At 34.4% G+C, this 23,257-nt stretch overlaps 1 protein-coding gene across 2 annotated transcripts in view; it reads right to left on the reverse strand.

Annotated features, from left to right (window-relative positions):
* Window positions 1-23,257, reverse strand: part of FMN1 (formin 1) — a 128,463-nt gene that overhangs the window by 45,819 nt on the left and 59,387 nt on the right. For both annotated transcript variants that reach the window (XM_064713532.1, XM_064713531.1), the window contains 6 exons: window positions 20,274-20,335; window positions 19,108-19,196; window positions 14,336-14,465; window positions 12,796-12,942; window positions 9,544-9,603; window positions 7,530-7,650 (listed from right to left, as the gene is read on the reverse strand). In XM_064713532.1, coding sequence (XP_064569602.1) covers window positions 7,530-7,650; window positions 9,544-9,603; window positions 12,796-12,942; window positions 14,336-14,465; window positions 19,108-19,196; window positions 20,274-20,335 — 609 coding nt within the window. The remainder of the gene's footprint in view (window positions 1-7,529; window positions 7,651-9,543; window positions 9,604-12,795; window positions 12,943-14,335; window positions 14,466-19,107; window positions 19,197-20,273; window positions 20,336-23,257) is intronic.

The following is a 23,257-nucleotide window of genomic DNA, read 5'->3' on the forward strand; positions in this document are numbered from 1 at the left end:
TGTTTCCCAGGAATACATTTAGCAAAATGAAAAAGACTGCTAGTAAAACTAAATATTTTTCACACCATAGCAACATATCTGAGACTCTGCTTAATGTACTCCTTCTGAAATAGTAGTTTACATTCAGGGCACCCTTCAGCAGAGAAGCACACTGCAAGGGACAGAACAGTACATATAAATGATTATAATGACTAAAGCCTCGTAATTTTCCAGTCAAGCCTTTGAAAGATTCCTTTAAGTGATTCCAGTACACATGATTAGTAGAAACTTTTTAAGTGTCAAGATCCAAACATACAGAACTCCACACATCATTAAGATCTGTCAAGAGTGTAGAACTGTGCGCTAGCAGAATCTGCTGAGAAACTGAAACATTTCCCTTCACTTTGAACAGTACAAAAAAAGAGAATATTTTGAAACTGAAGAGTCTTGTGTGGGTAATTGAGAGGGAGACAATATTTTTAAGAAGCAAGAATAATATTTTAATCAGATGAGCTAAGATTTTTACTGTGCTAAGAAAGAAAAAGACCTTTCAAACATTTTATCACTTATTGTACTGAATAAGGGATCAGACATAAGGGAATTGTGCAATGGCTGAAACAGTTTATGAGCTGAAACTGTAAAATCCAGAGAAGTGATCTGTTTTGCTCTCTATTGCTGGATCTCTGATTTTATGTGCAAGACAGATCATAAAGTTGGATCTAATTAATTTTTCCGCCAAGTTGGTGAAGTTTGGTTCAGCTGAGCTTTCAGCTTAGATTTAAAATCATGTAAATTCATAAACTACCAGCAATATTAGCAGGAACATTTCACAAAGCGCCTATTAGCCCCACTACTACTAATTTGCACCCCACAGTCTGAAGTAATGCAGTTTCAATCTTTGATATGTGACTGTCTCAATTCTAGCAGAAATCTGTCCTGTCTCTTACTGCATACCTCCATAAAGAGGAAAAGCTGATGAGCTCCATAAACACGAAGTCACAGTTCCTCCCAACACCAGTATTTACCACCCTCCAAACTACATAACTCATTATCCATCATACACATTGATAGGGACAGTATTCCTCCCATTCCCAGATGTACGCTACCTGCTCCCAGATGTATCCTTCATAGTTATGTAACTAATGCTTTAACATACACACATGTATTTATTTATTTATTTAAAAGGGCACACAAAAAAGTGCACAGAAAATCATAAGCGTGGTATTTCCCAGATTCATTTTAGAATCTAAGCATTTGCAGAATGATTTTAACAAGAAATTTCTGAGAATTCTTCAGCCAAAGGAAAAAATATACTAAAAAAATTAACAGCGTGCCATTGTTTAACCAACTGAAAGCCTTTTCCCTGTGCCTTTGAGCACACATGCAGACATCTGCTTTCAGGGAATAAAGTCTTCAAAAACATAATTGCTTTTCTTCTCTATTATATATTTGAATGCTTAAACCATTTAAACCATTCCATATTATTCTTTTTATCAAAATCTAAAGAATCTAATGAAATTTTAAGAAATTATCTACCTAGAAAAATTTATACTAAATGTATTCACATATGAACATTACCAGTGGAACATTGTCAAAAAGTTAGTTTTATTGTAAAATCAAATCAGGTATATTTGATTTTACAATTTATTTGATTGTAAAATCAAATCAGGTATATTTGATATATAAAGCAGGTATAGAAAATGTATTTTAAATGCCTGTGTTGGATCTTTCTAAATCAAAACACAGTGAAATACATTTCATCCTGCTGAGGCAAAAGACTATTCAAAAAGTGATCAGAAAAATCTGAGAATGAAGAAGTGCCAACTCTTGCAAAAAAACCAAACCCCTTTTCCTGTACAAAGCCATTTGCTTTGCTCTTTTCCTTACACAATTTTGCATTGCCTCAAAACAGATAATGTAAATATTGGACTGTGCAAAAACAGTGAAATCACATACAAAACAACCTGCTTCTTTTATTCTATTGCCCAGAGAAACAACACATGCACTTATTTGGCTCCTCATGTTCCACCACCCAGTTCAAATTTCTGTTTGCTTGCACTTCCACAATTTTAAAGAACATATAACCAACAATGAGAATTAAATTATGTATGTCCTGTAAATTATCATACAACTCTGCTCCTGCTGGGAAGACTTTTTGACATGTGTGTTAGACAGACATTTCTCTGACAAAAGCCCCTCTTTTAAATTGACTTAAAACATTTAATTTAAATTAGACTAATGCTTCAATTGGTTGAAAATATTTTAGAAGAGTATGTTTGATAGTTTTTTGAATACTATCCCCCTAATAAATAAGTAATCATCTTTTATCAACACATAACTTTTGATTCTACAAATTATTTACAAAGTTAATACTCAAAATTGGTATAATGCTTAGAATTTTCTTGCGGTGATCCAGTAAACTTACTGTCTATCAAGCAAGTCAAACAATAGAAAAAACCCCTCAACACTGTAATCCTTGCACTGTGGATCATTACTGTATCATAATTTCACTAAAACTGTAGTCCACAGAACAGACTTTACCATAGGCTGTATTATGTATGAACTAAATCTATAATTCCACCGAAATAAATTATAAGCCACCAAATCAATTAATCTCTAGAACAAAACCAGGTTATAGTTAATTAGGGGATACCATTTGGTTGCAAAACTTTTTCACTCAGTTTGAGGACTCTGATGGGAAAAGACATTTAGGAATTTTAAATTAACTCCTTGGAATAATACCAACAAAACTTTTCTGACTTTGTATGTTTTCCTATTGATAAATATATTCCCTTCTAATCCTTGATAAATCTAGATGTTTTTCAGTACTTTAAATTTGGAAAATCAGTTTTAGTCTGCATGAACTGATTATTTTTCTTTTTGCAGTTTCATCCTTAACTCTATTTAAAGTAACTGTTGCTGAAAGCATGGCAAATGAGTGACTCTTTTCAACTTCCATCCATTTCTTATTTTTAAATTCTCTTCCATGCTTTGCAATAGAATGTGATAGCTACCTGAAGAAGCACTGAATGAGAGCAGTGTAGATGAGGCAGTTTAGTCTGGTCTAATCAGCCATGCTGAGACACAGCGTTAAGACAGTGACATGACTGGCGTGGTGCTTGTTAGTCACATCCAGTCCACTGGACCTGTTTCTATCAACAAGAATATATTTTATACTATATAAATACATATTAATACCCGAAGAAAACTATTTATATTGTCATGACATTTAGGAATGAAAATTAAATGAAGCACCGGAAGAAGAGGCGGGAGAAGCCGGGTATGTTCAGCCCCGTTTAGAGAAACGGGCTGCCGATCTAGATTTTCATGTCAACTATCTAATGAAAAACTAGAGAGAAGGCAGAGCCAGACTTTTTCAGGAATGCACATCTAAAGAAAATTGAGCAGTAATCACAAGTTGCAGCACAGAAAATCCTCACATGGGATAAAGAAAAGTACTCAAGATGGCAATACAGCACTGGAGCAGGGGCCCAGAGAGGTGCTGCCGTTTCCATCCTTAGATTCAAAACTGAGATGACTTTGGCCCTGTACAGCCTGATCTAAATACCAAGTTACTTTTGCTCAAAGGCTCTGGACCACAGGACCTCCAGATGTACATTCCAACCTACCAAACTGCACTTCTCTATCATTTTAAGATATCTGTAATGCTTCTGCATAAAAACCACTGTGAAAATGGCCAACACAACATTGTAATTTCTCAACTTTTCTTGCATAGATTTACCTATCTTTTAATCTTTTCATAAGGATTATGCAATTTTATAAAATGGAGTTGTCATAAACTTAAGTTTTGGTGAAGCTCTCCCATTTAAATGGGGAAAAATTGAGGTTACATACTTATGAAAGGTACAGATCTGTCAACAACTAGGTTAAGAGGTGCCCAATATGAAACCATGTCTTCTGTCTCAAACTGACAATTGTATAGCAGATCCTTAAAGTGTTCTTTTTATTTTAGATTTTTTTTGTCACATACGTCTTTGCAAACACGTACATATGTACACACACACACAGTTAAGTTAATTATATTTAAAACTTATATACAGTACTGAAAAAATATTAGTATGAAAATTGCAACCACTATTTCTACTGGTGGCCATGAAAGGAGGGGAAAGTAAAGGGTATGTGGATTTTCAAGGGAATCAGAAAGTTACAATCTCTCTCATAGTAAATTTAATTAATTATGAGAAAAAAAGAAGTGACTTTTCAAAATCCTTAGTATGGGCCTACCTTGGTTTCCATTTTTAACAGTTCAATAAATACCTTTGCTGTTTCATTTGTCAAGAATAGAAAAAAAGTTATAATGAACATCACAGACTATTACAGAAGGCATCTCATATTGCTTTCTTTTGAGGAACAGGGAAGCACAAAATTTTAAAATTTTATGTACTGTATTACAAAGAAGAGGAATGAGTATGACAGATGGAAACAATCTACAGGGCAACTAATTAAAATTGTTCAACTTCAGACACAGATTAATAAAAGCATTCATGGTAAAACTTATTCTAGTCTATCAAACTTTGGTAAAGTGGCTTTCTTTCTGAGTATCTTCTTATGATGATGTATTTAAAACATTCTGTATTTATTCCAGAAGAATACCAATTTCAAGAATACCAAGTGGCATTGTTCAAATTAGAAGGTAAATCATATTTGGTCACAGGAAAAGAAAAATGTGGGAATCATTCACTGCCCTAGACAAGGAATAAAAAGTCTTACAAACTGAAGCAAATTTCTTTCCATAACTCTACATTAACTGGAAAGCTAGCAAGGCTAGCATGAGTTAAATGAATAAATGTATTTGCTTATGATACTATGTAATATTTGAAAGCCTTGGAAATACACCAACAGACCTGGAGTGAAAACCTGAGTTTACAGAAATTTCTTTCTAGTTGGATATTAGAGTGGAACCAGATTTAACTCCAAAATTTTCATCCTACCATCCAATATTCACTTCTTTCCCCTTAAAGCCTATATTAAATGCATATTTTCGTTTCTCATTCTTTTTAACCGAAAACACCTATGATTAAAAAGATTGTTCTGGAATATGTTTTAAAAACCTGTTGGATTAAGGTTCTCCAAAAACCTTTTTGAATTCCTGAGTCTACCTCCAGCCTAATCCCTTCAGAGTAAAGTTAGCTTGTACCTTTAAAGTCTAATCTGAAAGATTTAAAAATAGCAAATTGTATGGAACTCAATCTGTTTATCTGAAAAGGATGAAGGGGTTGGTACTCCATCTAGATTTGAACTTTTGGTTCCACAGTGTCTAGGTATTTCAAACTAGAGGTTTATACCACGAGGTTTATAAGACTCGACACTCATGATAATTCCATCTTTCCTATGTTAATATCCATGTTAGAAACATAAATGAATGCCTTGATAAACTAGTCAAATATATTTTTAAATACTAAATGACAAATAATATGAAAAGTAACTATCAAAATTTCCATTTCAGTTGCAAGAAGTGATATGCTTCTTTTTTAAATAATTTCTTAGAAATCTCATAAAAAAGGGAAGTCACTAGCAGGAACATTAGTTCATTACCTAGTGACACGATGAAAACCTCTCTCCCATTTATTGCCTTTGTCTCATCCCACTTCCAAGGTAATCTGCTCAAGACTACCTTAGCCAACAAACTGTGAAACAAATCCAATGTACCCTATAACACAGGCAGCCCCAGTTAATATTGTTCAAATTATTTACATCTGAAGGGCCGCGCCTGTCTGGATAGCTGGGCCCGACGCTTCTCTGGACTTGCTTTCTGCTACTCACATCTGTTTCAGCTTTAGACTTTCACTGGTATTCTGCCAGCAGCCACAACTTTTTAATGGCTACAATAAACTACAGAGACTCATCAAATCTTTGTTGTACGTGTTAAAATTATAACCTCTTCAATTAAAATTCTGATTTAAAAATTAACTAGAGTATTAACTGAAGAAAAAATTTGAAAGGGAATCTTTGAAAAAAGATAAGTTCTTATATGAGCGATTGCTTGTTTAAATGTAGGAGAAACAATCACAAGGAATGCTTGCTAGAATCTGTTGCATATTCTAAGTGATAAAATACCAACATTCTGAAAACATTTCCACAACCTTTTTTGTTTCACATCTTTGCTGTCATTAACTTTGTGTGCTAATTGCTGTGACTGGCTTTAACACACACCTTTACAAAGAATTATGGAAACAACCTCAAGATAACAATTTTTCTAGATTTTCTATAAATACCTACAAAAATTTGGTTTAGAAGACAGAAATCAGTGATTACAAGAAAGCTGAAGTTTTTATTTTAAGAGTAAAAGAGTTCAGCTTTTCCTACTCGCTGTTTGTGCCTTTGCAATGTAGAACAAATATGATGTGAATGCTCCAGCCTCAATGCAGCTCCTGCTCGACTAAGATGTATGACAGCAGGACTACATGCTGAAAAAGTACAAGATCAAACACAGATCACGTTTCTACAAAAACTAGCCCAAAAGAGGGCAGGCCAAGGGGCTTACAGGGCCAAGCGATGAGAGGAGATAGAGCACTCACTTATGCCTGGGTCGAACAAACAACAACTGATACTTTCCTACCACTATTAACCTTTGAAATTATCCTAAGGATGGCAGTGACCTAATCCAGCAATTCCTAGCTGTAAGGATAAACTATTTTGTAACGGTTTTCAGCGCCTTTCATTGAAAAAATTTGAAAACAATTATCTTGTTCAATTCTGACTATAAAAGGACTCCTCTAGACTGGTGCAAACATGTAAATCTAAATGTAAAACTTTTTACATGTTTTTATGCAGATTCTCTTCTTAAACTCCATCTTCTACACAGAACTCCCTTAGTAAAGTAGAGACTTTCCTATAACAAGAAAAAGGCTTAAAATATTCAGTCATCATTTGTTGAATTTATTTTAGAAAATTACATGCAGCACAAAATAAAAAAGAAACTGCTTGAAATACTTAAGAGCACAACCCTTCCTACTTTATTTCCACTCAGTACCTTGATTGATAGATGAGTTGGGTTTCTGAGCCCCTCTTTATAATAAACATTTTTAAATGTTTATTTTATGTCCCAGGGTGAAAATATTTTGAACTGGAGCTTTCCATTTCCCTTTGCTCTGCCTTGGCAAGCTGTGTCTTATTTCTACATTAATAGTATTCAACTCTTTCTTGTAGCTTTTAAATTGTTGTTATACAAGTACTGAAGAAAGTATTTATGTTATGGAGCTAACAGATATCTACAGTTAAACACATAGTTCTGGAGAAGCCAGAGAAAAAAATTCACAGATAACTGAAGGAATATTCAGAAAGATTTCTTTAGGGGCCTTTAGATTGTAAAAGGGAAAATTACTTTTCAGGATCTCTACTTTCATTTTTATTAAGTCATGAGTTAAATTTTTTTTCTTTCTAATTTATGTGAGTAATTTGTGCCACAGTGTAAAAACTCTAAATGAATCAACACTATAAACCTAATTAGCAATAAGAAAACCTCATAAAGATCACATTTTAAATGGCACTTTGTTGTTAGCAGAACAAATGTGAAAGTTCCCAGTTACCTTCTAGATCTCTCCTCAGTTTCCTTAAGTCTTTTATTAGGTCTTCAAATTTAACTTGGGAGGCCTGGAAAAAATCCTGTGGTTCTGGTAAAGGAAAAATACTCTTGTCTGTTCCTGCTTCCTAAACAAACAAACAAACAAACAAGCCACTATAAAAACTGAATGCATTGAAAGTGAAATAAGTAGCTTTTAAAAAAATTCTCATCTATGCAACAGTGTTATAAAATTACAAAAATCACATATTTTAAATCATTCTTGCTAAAACAACATCTCATTCAAGATTAAATATCGACCATTCTGAGTATTGAAACTTCCTTTCAGAAGTTGTAAAGCAAACTGAGCTCAATTTAAACTTTGAAACAACATTAAACACAGAACATTTCAGTTAATTTTATGTTAATAAAGGTTTAGATAAGGGATTAGAAGTTTCTTAGAAAAAGATAACAGGAATGCCCATTTTAATGCAAGAAGGGATCTTATGCCAAACGTTTGTGGTTTCACTCTCTCACAATTCATTAAAAACACACACACTTTATAAGCATAAATTGGAAACCCTATTCATATATTTCCTGAAGCACTTCACACAGATAAAAATACACAGTTGAATGCTTATGTGGCTAAATAAATAACAGGGGTTAAAGCCTGCATGGAACCCCTAAGTATATACCTTATTTTTAGCACAGTAAGAAAAAATAATCAGAAGTAAAACAAACAAAGCCAATAGAAACCCCCCCCCCACATACAAAACAAAACAAAATAAAAAAAGACCCAGCAACCAACCAACAAAAAACTTTTATAAGGTTCAAAGCAATATCTCAGTGGAATTTTAGGAAGTAAAGTATGTATAAATGGTATTAACAGGACTTTGCTGTGTATAAGCATATATTGCTGAGTTTGAAATATGCCTGCATGGATTTCAATCTGTAATAAAGGAAAACGCATAGGTTGGAGAGCTAATTGCTTAGTGAATGGGGAAAGAATAATTTTTTAGTATAAACATTTTGGTGGACAAAGTGCAATGGATGATAATTACTGTGTTTATTTACTCCCAAGGAAGATACACAGTTTTGTTTCACAAAATTCCCTGAAGTAAAATTACAGCATAGGAGGAAGTTTGCAGAAATATTAACTAAATTAATGAAATAAATATTTTAATAAATTCTTTAGAAAGTATAAAAAACCCAGTTCCCCCAAAAAATCCAAACCAACAAAAATACCAACGAGAGAAAACACAAGGAAAAAAAAAAAGAGAAACAAACAAAGCCAAAAACCTTAAAGAAAGAATACTGATACAGATCTATATATCTGAGGACGACTAACTCATCAATGCTACAACCTTATGTAAGAATTTAAAAAAAGAGAAGAGAAAAAAAATTAAATTGTTGAAAATCATTGTTAAAATAATTTAATAGCACCATTTTCATATAAAATAAAATAGTTCAAATTTTCCACTCAATAAATTTGGCTATGGCCAATAACAACAACAACAACAACAAAAAAGAATGTATATAATACATATAACTGCATGTACAGAGGAGTATCAAATAGAATAGAATGGAACTTACAGCAGCATTTCAACCCCTAACTTCACCCCCACCAGCTGACCCACCTATCTTAAAATACCAACCTGTCCTTGCATTTTTTGTCCTGAGAGAGAAATCATGCTTCTGCCTTCCAATATCATGACATCAGAAGAGATTTTACAATGTTTCAGCCACCCAGATGTACTAAGGCAGGGCTGGAGAGACCACCTGTCCAGTCTGCATCAGCCACCGCTAACTGCCTGCAGTGGTTCTATCAACAACCAAGGTCAAATTTTCCCAAGTCTTACTTTGAAACTTAGAGAAGTTTCATGCCTACTGAGGTACACAACTATTACAAGAAAGCAAAAGAAATGGATTTTATTTCCCCATCTGAGGTACTACATTCAGATTTTTGTAAAGCTGTTACAAACCCTTTCACCACCTCTTAAAGAAACCAAGGTTTGGAGAGGCTGATAGAGCAAATCCTTTACCTTATCACAATGGCGTAGGTAGTATATGACAACATAATCCACAAGATTAATACCATTGTCCTAGAAAAAATTAAAAACGTGTGATTAACACTGATTCAGTGTGAAAATGTACTCCATTTAAAATTAAATGAATTATTTCGTATTGCTGTGAGAAATAGGATTCACAATACTTTTTTAGCCTTAGCATTACTGATCAAAAAAATTTGATCTTTTACAACAGCGACTTCATCATAGCACTACTAGATTCAGAGTTTATTTTGGTTTTAAATACCAGAAAAAATACATGTGGAGAAGAATACATGGGAGAAGCTTTTTATGTAATAACAAAAGGCATTACAGAATGATAATATTAACTCAAACAAAAAATATTATTCAATAATACTAATCTTAAACATAGTATCAACTAAATATTACCGTCACCTCAGGTACAATAATGTGAAAAGAATTTCTTGATTCCTATAGTCTCAATCATCTATAAGAAAGATCCAAAAAAGGCACAGATACTTTACATATTTTATTCTAAGTATGAAATCAGATAGCATTCAACTAAGAAGTATACCTCACGCCCTGTTACCATATAAATATGAATTTTAATTCTCACTTTATGGAATCACCATTTCCATGTTCCTGCGCACAACTGTAAACAGTATTTTATTTTGTTACATGTCATTGGGTCAGCATGGGCCAGATGAACTAAGTTATACATTACATTCAGCAATATAAAAGAACCATGATATAGGGAATTATATCTGGAATGCCTTTGAAGTTTTTTGGATGTGTTTTCATATTTTATATTGACAGGTATCAGAACAAACATTTGTATGTGAACAATGTCTGACTTCCTGTACAGAGCTGCCTTGTCTATGTGAGAGTCTGCAGCACATTATATTTTATTAGTATCATACACCAGCAAAATTCTTAACTAAGTAAGTCACTGCTGTCATGCAGGAAAAGCCACCCTACATGTTTAAGAGTTTTAGAAGCCATTACTGACAGGTCAAAAAATCTCAATAAAAAGTAACTTTCTAAGCTCATATGACAATAAATGACTTTTATGTGAAATAAGAGGTATTTAGCAGTGGCTCTTTACCTTAGCTCATGGAATTCAGCTCAGTTAAGATGTATTTGCTGGCAACTCACGAGAAGGGAATAATAGGACAAAGGAAAAATACCTTAATGCTCAAGTGTACAAGACCCTGCATTCTTCTCCTTTTCGAATACAGACTAACAATTACATCTGAGGTTTCACATCTCCCTGGACCCTATGAGTTTTCATGCATTTTGAAGGCAAATCTCAACTAATAACATATTTATTCTGGCTACCAGTAAACTGTAAATAATGTGGTTTTTTAGCTTGTTTTGCTAAGGAACAAGTCTTTCATAGTTATTTTTTATATATGCTAAATTCAGCCACATTGGGAAGTCCCAGAGATTATTAAATTCTATGAAGTTTATAGGTAAATAAAAGAGTGACACTAAGCCTAGCAGTTCTACTGAGAAAAGTCAGGCAAAGCTGAGTTTTACATTTTTCTTCAAGGCAGCTAGCCAGCCAACAAACGCCTGAGTAATGGAAACTTGGCCTGTTTCTAGCTAAGCTGCTGTTTGTACTGTGTCTTCTCCATGCAGTAGGACTGGGAAAAAAGCGGTTATATGGAACAGCTAAACCATCACAGTGAAGACAAAAGTAAGAATTAGAATCACGAAATAATTTCAGTCAGAAAATACCTTTAAGATCATTGAGTCCAACTGAAAATCCAGCACTGCCAAATCCATCAGTAAACTATATTCTTAAGTGCCACCTCCAGGGTTGTTGATTCCATCATCTCTCTGGGCAGCCCATTCCAATGCCTTATAACCCTTTCAGTGAAGAAATTTTTCCTAATATCCAAGCTAAACTTCCCGTGCAAGAACTTGAGGCTGCTTCCTCTCATTCTATTGTTTGTTACTTAGGAGGTTACAGTCTCCTTTCTGGGAGCTACAGAGAGTGATAAGGTTTCACCTAAGCCTTCTTTCCTCTGCTAAACTACCCCAGCTTCCTCAGCTGCTCCTTGTAAGACTTGTGCTCCAGACTCTTTACCAGTTTTGTTTATCTTTGGACATGCTCCAGCACCTCGACATCTTTAGGAGACAAAGGTCTCAAATCCTTTGGAAAAAGCTTTCATTAAAACACTGAACAATTCATCAAATGTGTTTCTACACTTTGTTAATGATGATAAAAGTAAAACAAGTAAAACAAAATGCTCCATAGATAAACTGTTTTGCTGACACTTCCTGTCTCACAAATGCAGTCCTGCGTACATGAAGCATAATAGGGAACAAAAGCTTAAAGTCTACATCTCTTGTAGTCAAGAAAGCATGTCTCACAAGAAAAGTAGAAGAGCATGAAAGTTTTTTCCTCACACATCAAGTCTATACCAACATCAGCAGAAAATTATCTCCTATTCTTTGCTGCTTCCTATATCCATGTGGTGTCTAGGTATGTTCTGGCAAGGAATGACTTCAAGCAGTGTTCCCAATGCCTACATTCCCCAACACCTCCTGCTCTGTCCTACAGAAATAAGAAACAAAGTAATCTCATCTCAGAAGGTGTCTAGCCTTTCAGTCTGACTTTGATCCTAGCATGACTAATCAAAAACCAGCTAGTGCTTCTCAATTTTTTACCAAATAATTTACTGCCATCTATGAGCATTTTCTCACGCATGCCACTCAAATTTCACATCCATTTAACTGACAATTAAAAAAAATACTGAAAGTATCTTGTTGGGTGTGACATCTCTTTGATCCCTTATACATAATTTGTTAGTGCATACACTACAATGAACAATTACAGATATTTTGATTTTAAACCTGATTTTTAAAGAGTTTTCATTTACACAGAACAATCTTCATTTAAGAGCATGAAAAAAGAATGAGGACATTTACTGTGTAAGACTTTAGCAATCTATGCTCTCTCACTTTTCTTTACCCTACTACTACTAAGTCCCTGCTAATAAAAAGAGACACACAGAAGTTCTCAGATAAGGTAATTATCCTAGTAGTACCAAACAGGAGAAATTAGATATTAAGGAAACACACACATATTCCAGAGAAGGAGGTGAAAAGCTAGGAGAAAAAAAGAACGAAAACTGTACAAAGCACCTAGTTTTTTCAAGGAAGAATGGTAAGAAATAAATTACTAACTCCTGCCAGATGAAGAAACAATAAAAAAACTCACTTCAGAAAAATTATCTTTAACCAAACATAAGTACTTACTCTGCTTTTGACATCTTTTAGTTTGGGGAGTATTTCCAAACCAAACCCATCAGCTTGACCTCGGGTCCTATTCCCTCCGTTCATATAATTTCCAAAAGCCAGAATCAAGCCCAAAATTTCCTTTACACTTTTCATGCTCAGCAAAGCCTGGAAAATGGATACTGGTCTGTAAATCTGGTTGACATAAAAATTCTAATTGCTAATATAAAATATTTTTTTCATTTTATTATTGCTAAAGTTTTTTTCTTGTCTGTTTTTACCTTGGTAGGTAGGGGAGCTGAAGCTGGTGCAATAATCAAAACTTTAAGAGAACCATTTTTTACACTATATCTCCATAAGATAAATATGTTAAATGTAATCCATATGAAGCAAATTATATGGCATCAAATACTATGTCAAGGACAAAAAGATTAATGGAAGATTTCTAAACATTCTCAGAAGACTTAAAAATCTTACACACAAGGAGGTGGTTTATCATGAGTTTGCATCATGCACAGTCAAATGGGGATGTGCTATTTTTGCTGTCACCAGTCTGCTTCTCATAGATCTGAAAATTCACATTCCTGGATCCATACTTAATCCAGACATAAGAGAGCTAGGACTAACTAATTACATGCCTAAGATCAGAAAACAGTTCTACAAACACAGTGTAGAACTAGGAAATTATTTTCAGTTACATATAAAGACATGTCTCAGTTGACAATCTGAGGCCACAGGCATAATTTTTAACTATGCAGCCTTATACACTGGATAAATCAGTTTCAGTGTGAACTTCTCATAAGTGAACTGAAGGCAATACGGCTTTCCTTATCTCATATAACACTGATTTTTCATACCCCCTTTGGAAAGGAAGGAAACAAGCAACCATTTCTATTACAAAGAAATCCAAAGGGGTAGAGCATGGGTACTCTGTGAAAGCAAAGCTAGTCAAGAACTAATCTTCAAATTAGAAAAAAAAAAAAATTAATTATTTTTTCTCGTTAGGATGTTAGACCTTTAGGCCACTATTTAATTTCTTCCCTAATTTTCACCTTGTTCTACTTTTCATAATTTGTTATAATTTAAAAGTCTTGTCCTTAGTCTTTCATATTGTGTAGATATTAGGTAGACTTTGCCCCATAGTAAAAATTATGCTGTATCAGGGTTACCAGAAATTAACAGATGCCAAGGGGATGTAATAAGATCATGAACATGACAAGCATCTACTGGCATTAACAGTGCTATGCAAATAAAAGGCAGTTTGCAAGGTCCTGTACTAAGCTTGCCTTATATTTAATTCCTAGTTTATGGAGATTATCTATTACATTATGCAAAGTAATAAAATCTACCATTTAAATACAAATACATTTCTACACACTCCATGGGACATCACATGCAATTAACTTTCCTGCTTCCCTCTTCCTTCTTTTAAGCAACTAAAAATTTACTACTACATTTATTTCCTAAAAAGCAAGATCAAAGTTCCTCAATTATGGTAAAAAAGAAGCCTAAGTACTCTAAGACAAATTTAAGTTTAAATTTAGCTTTCATGAGGACTCACCTTGGAAACACGAGTCACAATATCGACCTTCCGGTGCACTGACGTTATCCCTTCAAGGAAAACCGACTGGAAGATAATACACTGAGCTCGCTCTGCAAAGTTGGGGATTTGAGACAACTCATACAGAAATCTGTGGGGAAAAAGGACTATTAAGGAATCTTTATAATTCTTCTCAGTGGATTACATAATGGATCAAAGCCTACAGTACCATGAAATATACATGCATTCTTTCCTTTTTGAATCAAATCTGTCAGAATTTATAATTGTTATATTCTTTATGGTAAGAATGCATTAAAAATCTTATTAATGTCAAGAAAAAGGCAAGACATTAATCAGTATCATATCAACCATTAACTATCATAGCTGCACAGTAATAAACAGAGGAATCTCAAACTTAAATAATCCATTTGGAAAAAAAGAAAATCTACATAGCGCTACCTACCTACCAACTTATGCAGTCTTGTTTCCCTCAAAAATGTGCTCAGAAATACAGAACTCAATACATTCCTACAAATTTATTTCATAATATAAAATTTCTGCCAACAGCTTTCTTCTGATTCTTCGCATCAATTTTCTTTTTCTAATTCGCACCACACTTCCAATCGTATAGAAGCATGTTCTATGGGAACATACCTGGCTGTGTATTTAGCTCTAAAATACTTGCAGAGCATATCTGCCTTCAGTCACTACTCAGCAAAGTTACTAAGCCTTCATCTGCTCTATATCTGTTCTCACAGATATATATACATTCCTCATGACTCTGTTGTAGCTTTTCATCTGTTAACTCTTGGTAAATAACAATAAATGGAGGCATATTCAACAACTGTTGTGCAGACCTCACAAAATAAAAGCATCTCAAAGCATGAGTAATTCCTCCCTTTTCATCAATTTAAAATAAAAGACCTTGGCTAATAATACAAGAAGCTCTAGCATTTATTATAATAACAATAATAATAACAATAATTTATTTGCTCTTGGGTTTTTAATTCCAGACTTCAGAGATATAAAATCTTTCTTGAAATCCAGAAGCAAGCTTGTCTTTTGCTCCAATATCACTGTAGCGTCATTCTTCTAATCTCCTGTCTACAGATATCCTCAGATTCCCCTTAATGCAATGCTGTAAAGATTTTCTTCTCCCTCACTGAATTACAGGAAATTCAGTATTCAATTTATTAGCTTGAATTATTCTTAACTTAATTTTAATTATTTAGGCCAATAGACCTTATTTTTCCAAATTATTTATTTTTCGCAATAAATAAAAGCAGTATGTTTAAATCTGCTTTACATGTTTCTCATGGATGCTAGGCTTTGCTGAGTACATAGTGACTGTTTAAAAAACCAGCAGAATTCACCTGTGGCTGGTGTGAAATACTATGTTTTAATTAGACAATTCTTTTGTTTCTTTTGTTTCTTTTTCTTTCTTGCCTGATGAAAAAACCTATTGTGAGAGAAGGATCAGGGAGGCCCAGCTTGGCTCTTAGACTTAAGAAGTGGGAAAAAAGAAATGCCAAGCTGGTATTAATAAAAATGCTTCCTATTGGGAATGAATGGTATTGCCAGGAAAAAAAAACCAGGGTATTTTGCACTTTGTGTGAGAGAAACAAAGGAAAGAAAAACCAAACTCCTTCATTAAAGTTCTAACATACATACAATTAAAAAGTTTAAATTTAAAAAGTCAAATGACTCATATTCTTGCCCTCCTGTGAAAAGAGAACTATTTCCCACATGGCTGACCATTGAATACAATGTCATTGTGCTAAGAGTTAAAAGAGCATCAGTGTAAAAAGAAGATGTCTTCAGCTTCTGGAATTCAGAGTATTCAAAGTAAATACCCAGACAGAACACTTACAACCGAAATCTGTCACAAAAAGGAATCTTAGTGACTACAAATGTAGCAACTAATCCAAAAGTCATAGCATGAAAACTATGGCTGTAACAAATAAACCACCAATTCAGATGGACAAAACTTCAGAAGAGAAAGAAACATTCTTATTTCAATTTTACTCTAAGAAGAGTAGGTTTTTTACTTAAAATAATGATGACGTGGCTGTGACATGGCTTTTGGATGGGTTTCTCATTACTACAATTCTGATGGCCTAAAATAAACATAGAAAATATGCTGTACCTCTCCATGAGGTACATCGTACTCCTCTCTTTCAGAAACTGTCAAGAAAAAATGCTTTTACTTGAAAACTCCTTTAGCCTACCAGAATCTTCTAGTTAAGGACTTGAGAGAACTTTCAAGCCAGGCATATTGTTATGGTGTTAGTGTAAGAGAACATTCTTGCAGAAGATGGACAAGGAAGGCTGATTCTAAGGAGGCAAACTAATTTCCAGATGACATTTATCTGTATTTGAAGAATATAAAATTTAGAAGCAATTTCTTGGGAAAAAGGTGTATCTAATCCTGAAAGCCTCTAAGTATGACAGCAGGATTTAAACTGAAGTCCAAGCAGAGCTGTCTTCAAAGAGAAGCCAGTGGCATTACTGGGACAGGGATTATAAATCACTCCCTACTTCCTGAATCAAACTACATTCAAACCAGTACCATATTGTTACTATTTCCTTCATTAGTACTTATTTCACAGTGGAGAAGCCTACACAGACATTATACTACAACTAAATGGAGTCTCTTGGTAAGCAACTATAGCATCTGTATCCTGCTAGGAAAGTCTTGAACTGTGGCCAATTTTGCATTTAAATCTTTATCATGCCAATTAATATTAGCATTTTAACAGCTATTATAATGAAGAATAATTTAGGGGGGTATTGTTATATTGCTGTCATCCTTACAGTGTGTGCCAGATTTAACATCATGTGTGGAGAAGAACGTCAGTGATACCACTAAAGCTTTTTATCTGTCTGGTAATCCAAACATGTAAGAGTTTCCTTTAGACTTCAGTGAACTCAATTCAAAGGTTTCACTATATGAATGACAACTGTTAGTATGTGCAATCATTTGATAAATTATTTCATGTACACTTTTGTTCTGATTCTCATTAAAGACAATACTGAGGCTTATGCCCCACAGCATAATCACACAGAAATTTAGCACTTTTCTGTCTTTAACCTTTTATGGGGCTAATAAGTAATGCACAGCTCCAACAAATCCCCTGTTCTGCAGTTAGACTGACTTAGAGACTGACAGAGACAACAAAGCCAGGGGCACATGATCTACTGAGTTTTCAGAAAGCACATTATTTTGAAGGTCCAACAAAATTTACAGAAGTGCATAAAGCAAATTGTTTGCCCTTTAAGATACCTTTTCAAAAGCGAGTTTTCTTAACCTATGCAGTTTAACTATAGGGTAAAAATGGGATACTTAAGATTTGCAGAAAGAGCATTGAGTAATAATTGATAAAAAAAAAGCTTTTGTCTTTGATACTACTATTTCACTCTGAACCACCAGGCATAACTGCTTCATTTACAGTTCTTAATTATGGAACAATGATAGTATAAATCCGACTTTGCATTTAATTAAGATTAACCTCTCTCCACTATAAGTTACAAAAAAGACAACCTCCTATAACCTTAGAGCTCTACAAGATTCGTATTCTCCAGAAGACAAAATGCATTCATATTTATTTAACTTGGACATACAGCAAACAGACTGCCAAAGATTCAAGCTCTGGAAAACATCAGCTAGTCACACAATGTATCCTTATGCCCCAAGCCAAGGCAATGAAAACCATGGACATGGGATGCAAAAGTAAGCTAGTATACAAACTTTACAGATATTTGTCTTCTTAAGACTTACTAAAGAACAATAGCCTCTCTTCATCAAGAGTAAGATAACACCCTTATCTCCTAATATTAGTGTGCATTTACAAGGGAATATTTAGCTGCCTCATGTAAGGAGCAAAAGAAAAAAAAAATAATCTGTTCTTCAGCACTTACATTTTAATGGGAAAAAAAGGTATGAAAATACATTAATTATGACATTAACTATCATATACCATCTCTGTTTGAGTTCTTCCTCCTCCTACCCTTTCTTACACCAGAGACAGCAGAATAGACAAAATGGAAAAGGAAACAAGACAACAGAGAGGCCTCTGGGAAGGAAGAATTGAAAAGGATAAGAGTACAAAAGAAAAAAGGCAGTGAAGTAGCAGAAGACAAAAAACACTGATAGGCCAATGTCTGAAATCAAATGTCTACACAAATATAAAATTCAGGTTTACCGTTCTGCTCAAAAATTCTTGAGGATTCTTTCACATCAGTCTAAGGTGTATTACAACACAAGGAGCAACATTTAACTTTTTAATCCTAACAGTTGTCACTGGCCACAACAGTTCCAGGAGAACTGTGGCATCAGTCTTTTAGGTTTGCACTGAACCTAAAGCATCAGACCAGACTATCCAAGGTGTCTTTGACCATGGGATCAACACAAACCCTCTGTTCATGCAGCTTTTTCAAACAATTAACAACCAAAATCAGTTAGGCCTTGCTTTATGTAATGCTAATTAAGTCACAAATGCTCTAAGGGAAGGAAAAGCCTTTTAAAAATGTGAGAATGGGAACAAAATTCTTATTGATTCAAGGTGACATATTTTATAAGTTCTGGTGGCCAAAGTTGATGTAGTAAACTCTGCCATGTCTGAAAAAAGTTTTGTGATAAGGGCAAATTTTTCATCATGTCTTGAAATACACAAAGTTTATAGTTTTAGAAAAGCTTATAATTACCAAGAATTATGCATCAAAACTGCCTTCAACATATAATCAAAGGACTACATTATGTAATGAAAAAGTATTAAAAAATCCCAACAACTTACTGTTCTGGTTTATCCAGAAGCTTCAGTTCCTCCTCTTTTGAAGTCTGGTAATATTGCTTGATTTTCTCCAGTTCATCCTTTTGTGCTCTCTAAGTGAATTAATATAAACTAATTAGTTACTAATTAGTAAGAAATTAAGAAATTACTACTTTACCTGCTTGCCTGCAAGACAGCAATTATGTTTTTTTAACTGAGAAACATTTAGACTATGCAAAAGAGGGATGCTTAAAGATCTATGATAAATTCCTTCAGGGCCTTATATGCCATTTACTGCACATTACCATGCCCAAGAGTATTTTCCAAATACTTCTTGAATTTTATCAGGCTGATTCCATGACCACTTCTCTGGGGAGTCTGTTCCAGTGCCCAAACACCCTTAGGGTGAAGAACCTTTTCCTAATACCTAACCTAAATGTCCCCTGACATGACTTCAGGCCATTCCCTTAGATCCTATCACTGTCACCACAAAGAGAATATCTTCCCCTCTTCCCCTTGTGAAGAAGCTGCAGGCAGCCACGAGGTCTTCTCTGTTTCCTTCAAGCTGACAGGCCAAGTGACCTCAGCTGCTCCTTGTATGTCTTGCCTTCAAGGTCTTTCACCAACTTCATAGCCCTCCTTCAGATGCTCTATAACATCTTGTATATTTTTATACTGCGGCTCTCAGAACTGCCCTCAGCACTGGAGGTGAGGCCACCCCAGCTCAGAGCAGAGGGGACAGTCCCCTCCTTTGCCTGGCTGTGATGCTGTGCCTGATGCACCCCAGCACACAGGTGGCACACAGAGTTCTGTCCAGCTTCAACTCTAACTGAGCTTTGGCGGCACGAATTTTCTCCCCAGAGCTGCAAGCAGCATCTCTGTACTCCTCCCATATCAGCTGACCTTGCCTTCACTGGGCATACACATTCTTTTCTTGCCTTGGCTCCAAAAGATCCCACCTCAGATAAGCCAACCTTCTGCTTCATCTGCTTGAACACTTACATTTAGGAATTTCCTGCTCCTGTGGCCTTCATAAAATGGTATTTGAAAAAATAATCTGCACTGATGGACCCCAAAACCTTCACAAGCATTTTCTCAGGGGACCTTACTCACTAGTTCCCTGAGCAGCCTAAAGTCTGTATCCAAAATACTTTGGTGATTAAACACATTTTTACCCCACCTTTACTTACATTTTCATATAGGGCTTCCAGTGTCTCCAGATCTACTACAGAGTCATCGACACACAATATAGCTGTATAGAATACAAACACAAATTAGACACTGGATTAACACTTCAGTTCTTTTCCTGTGAAATGTACCAAAGGGTTCTAACCTAGATACAGGACATTTATGTTTCCAGTTAATTTTTTTTGTTCTGATGTCAAATCACAGCAGTCCGGCAAGAATGTTCTATAAACTCAGTTTCAGGAGAGTAAAGTTCTACTTTTTCTATCCAATATAATCAGTAGTCAAAGATGTGACCAGTCAAATAGCCAGCTGATTGTGTAGCTGCCCAGGCAGAAGAACATGGGACAAACAAAGAACAGCACAGATTTTATGTTAGCTTAGAAGGCTGGATAGGAAGGAATTGAGAGTGAGGATATTTAAGTCTCCCTGTGTGCACAGGAAATCAATGAGATACGCTTGTCTAGGAGCTAGCAATCTTGGTAAGTAGAGAAGTAGACCAACTTTCAAAGTTTATAAGCTATATAAATTTGCAAGCAGAAAAGACTGTGCTACAGTTTTTAAGTTATCTTCAACAAGTTCACATTTAAGTCAGCTTTATCCAATAGAAAACTATCCACATGACAATTTACAGATAAATCCTTCTCAACACCACACAGACACACATGCAGAATACTCTTAAGTGATTAATCATGCTTCATTACTAAAAATGGGAACTCTCAAAATGTTTCCTATCTTAGTTCCAAATATTACTGTGTTTGGAATATATGAAATTGGTGCTTCCAACATTTGCAAATGCCATTACAATTTAGGCAATTGGTATTGGAAATTCTTGCTATTGGAATACTGGTATTGGAACTCTTCTAAAAACTAAATGGGATTGCTTCACGGTGCTTTCTAACACACTGTAATGTTAAATTCCAGTAAGCTGAGAGATGTACAGTGGAATGGAAGTAACTGTGGATGTTTAAATTTTCTGAAACCAGCTTTTCCTCAAGATTCATAAGGGGACTAGGCACAATTCTTGAACTCATGGCTTATGCTTATATATTACTGAAAACATTAATCCCAAAAGAATCAAGGGCATAACCAGTGAGATATTATTAGTTACTACCTGATAACTTTTAATTCAACTGTATTATATTTCCTCAAATGATCCTTGGCTGCTTAGGAACTTAGAGGATTTTAAAAGCTCTTGCTGCATTTGTAATCCATGCTTGAAAGGGGCAAGGCACACATCTTTAAATAATTATTAAAAAGTAATAAGCTTTCGTCTGCTCTACCACCTACCCCATGATTTTACATTGTGAAATTAACCAGCAGGCTAGTAAATTTTCTCTGTGGCAGGCTAATTAATTTTATTAAAAGGTCCAGTGACATTTAGAATGCTTTAAAATTCTGCCTGTCAATTATTATTCCATCTGTTGACATTACACCTAGGTTAGAAGTAAAGAATTACACAGAAGACAGTATCAGTGAAAAATACCCAGTATTTCCAACCATTTTTGTCTTACTGGAAGATTCAAAACCCTCAAGACTGCAACCAAATGTAAAGCCTGAACCACTGAGACTGGCAAAAATCTTTGTTTAAAGAAAATTCCTTAAGGTTTGAATTTATAAGATTCTCTCTTATCTCCTGCAAAACAGTTCAAAGAGTTGCACTATCTTCTGTATCATCCAATAAAATTTCAAAAGAACCTAAAGATGAAAAATCTCTTGGAAGACTGGTTTCACAGTCCAATATATTTAATTGTTAAGATTAACAATATGCATATTGAGTTCAGAAACTTTCCCTTGTGGTTTAACTTTTATCCTATTTTAACATATTCTGAAATCTGCTTACAAGGAGAAATGTTCAAAGCAATATTGTACTTGAAATGCAAAACACGTAATTGATAGCAAAATTTTTATGTACAAATCTATTACGATGCCAGGAAGTAGTTTGGTAAAAACTCACTGTAATAAAAATATCAAGTGTTACACCACAAGCTGAATATTTCAGCCAGATATTTGTCACCAAAATGGCCCCAGAATCACAAAGTGGTTTTTAATGCTCTATTATGTTACCCATGTTTCTGTAGTCAACATCAGATCTAACAAATCAGCATTGTTTTGAAGTGACATGATAAAACAAAAAGTGTTTGTGATAAAACTAATGAAATACAATCTGCTAAACCACATATTTAATAGAATTAATAATAATAAATTCTAAGAGATATTGACATGAGTTATCTCTCTTGGAGAGAGCATGTGATTGTATAAAAGTACTCAGAAAATATTTTCTGATTTACTTGCTATACAACCTGTACTGCTATTATTAGCAATGGATGCACAGACAGACAACTGCTGTTAAAAATCAAGCCATACAGCTGGACATCTTAGGATGTCAATGTATATAGAGACACATTGCCAAAATCCACATAACCTCCTTTATTTCATCTTTATACATTTTATGCCATACACATTTGGAGCAGAAGACAAAAATGAAAACATGCAAATTTATGATGGGCCCATTTTTTGAAAAAAAATTATTTTGAAAAGCTAGAAGAAATTCCCAAATTCACAGGTGTCTTTGTATTCTTATTCTTAAAATATGCCACATGCAAATACATTCACAGTATTTTGTGTAAATTAGCTTGAATTGTGGCAGCTTAAAAAAAACACACTGCACTAGATCAAAGAAAGCAATTATTTTGATTTTCACTTAAAATAACAAAAGCTTTTAAATTTTTCTATGAAAAACAAAACCTACTTTTAATCATATGTATATTAACTTCACCAAAATTAATACAAACCTTGGTATGTTTTTCAAAAAGCTCTTCCTGATACAGTGAATTTAACCATGATAATTTACTGCATTAAATCTCATTATATCTGCTTACGTAAGTGTGAGTAATATAGGTGAAATCACATAAATGCACAAAAGAGGCTCCAAAATAATAAATAGCTATTACAATATCAATCATCATTGGTGGTTTTTACTTTCATC

The sequence above is a fragment of the Zonotrichia leucophrys genome, chromosome 5, assembly GCF_028769735.1.
Source record: "Zonotrichia leucophrys gambelii isolate GWCS_2022_RI chromosome 5, RI_Zleu_2.0, whole genome shotgun sequence".
NCBI classification, from domain to species: Eukaryota; Metazoa; Chordata; class Aves; order Passeriformes; family Passerellidae; genus Zonotrichia; species Zonotrichia leucophrys.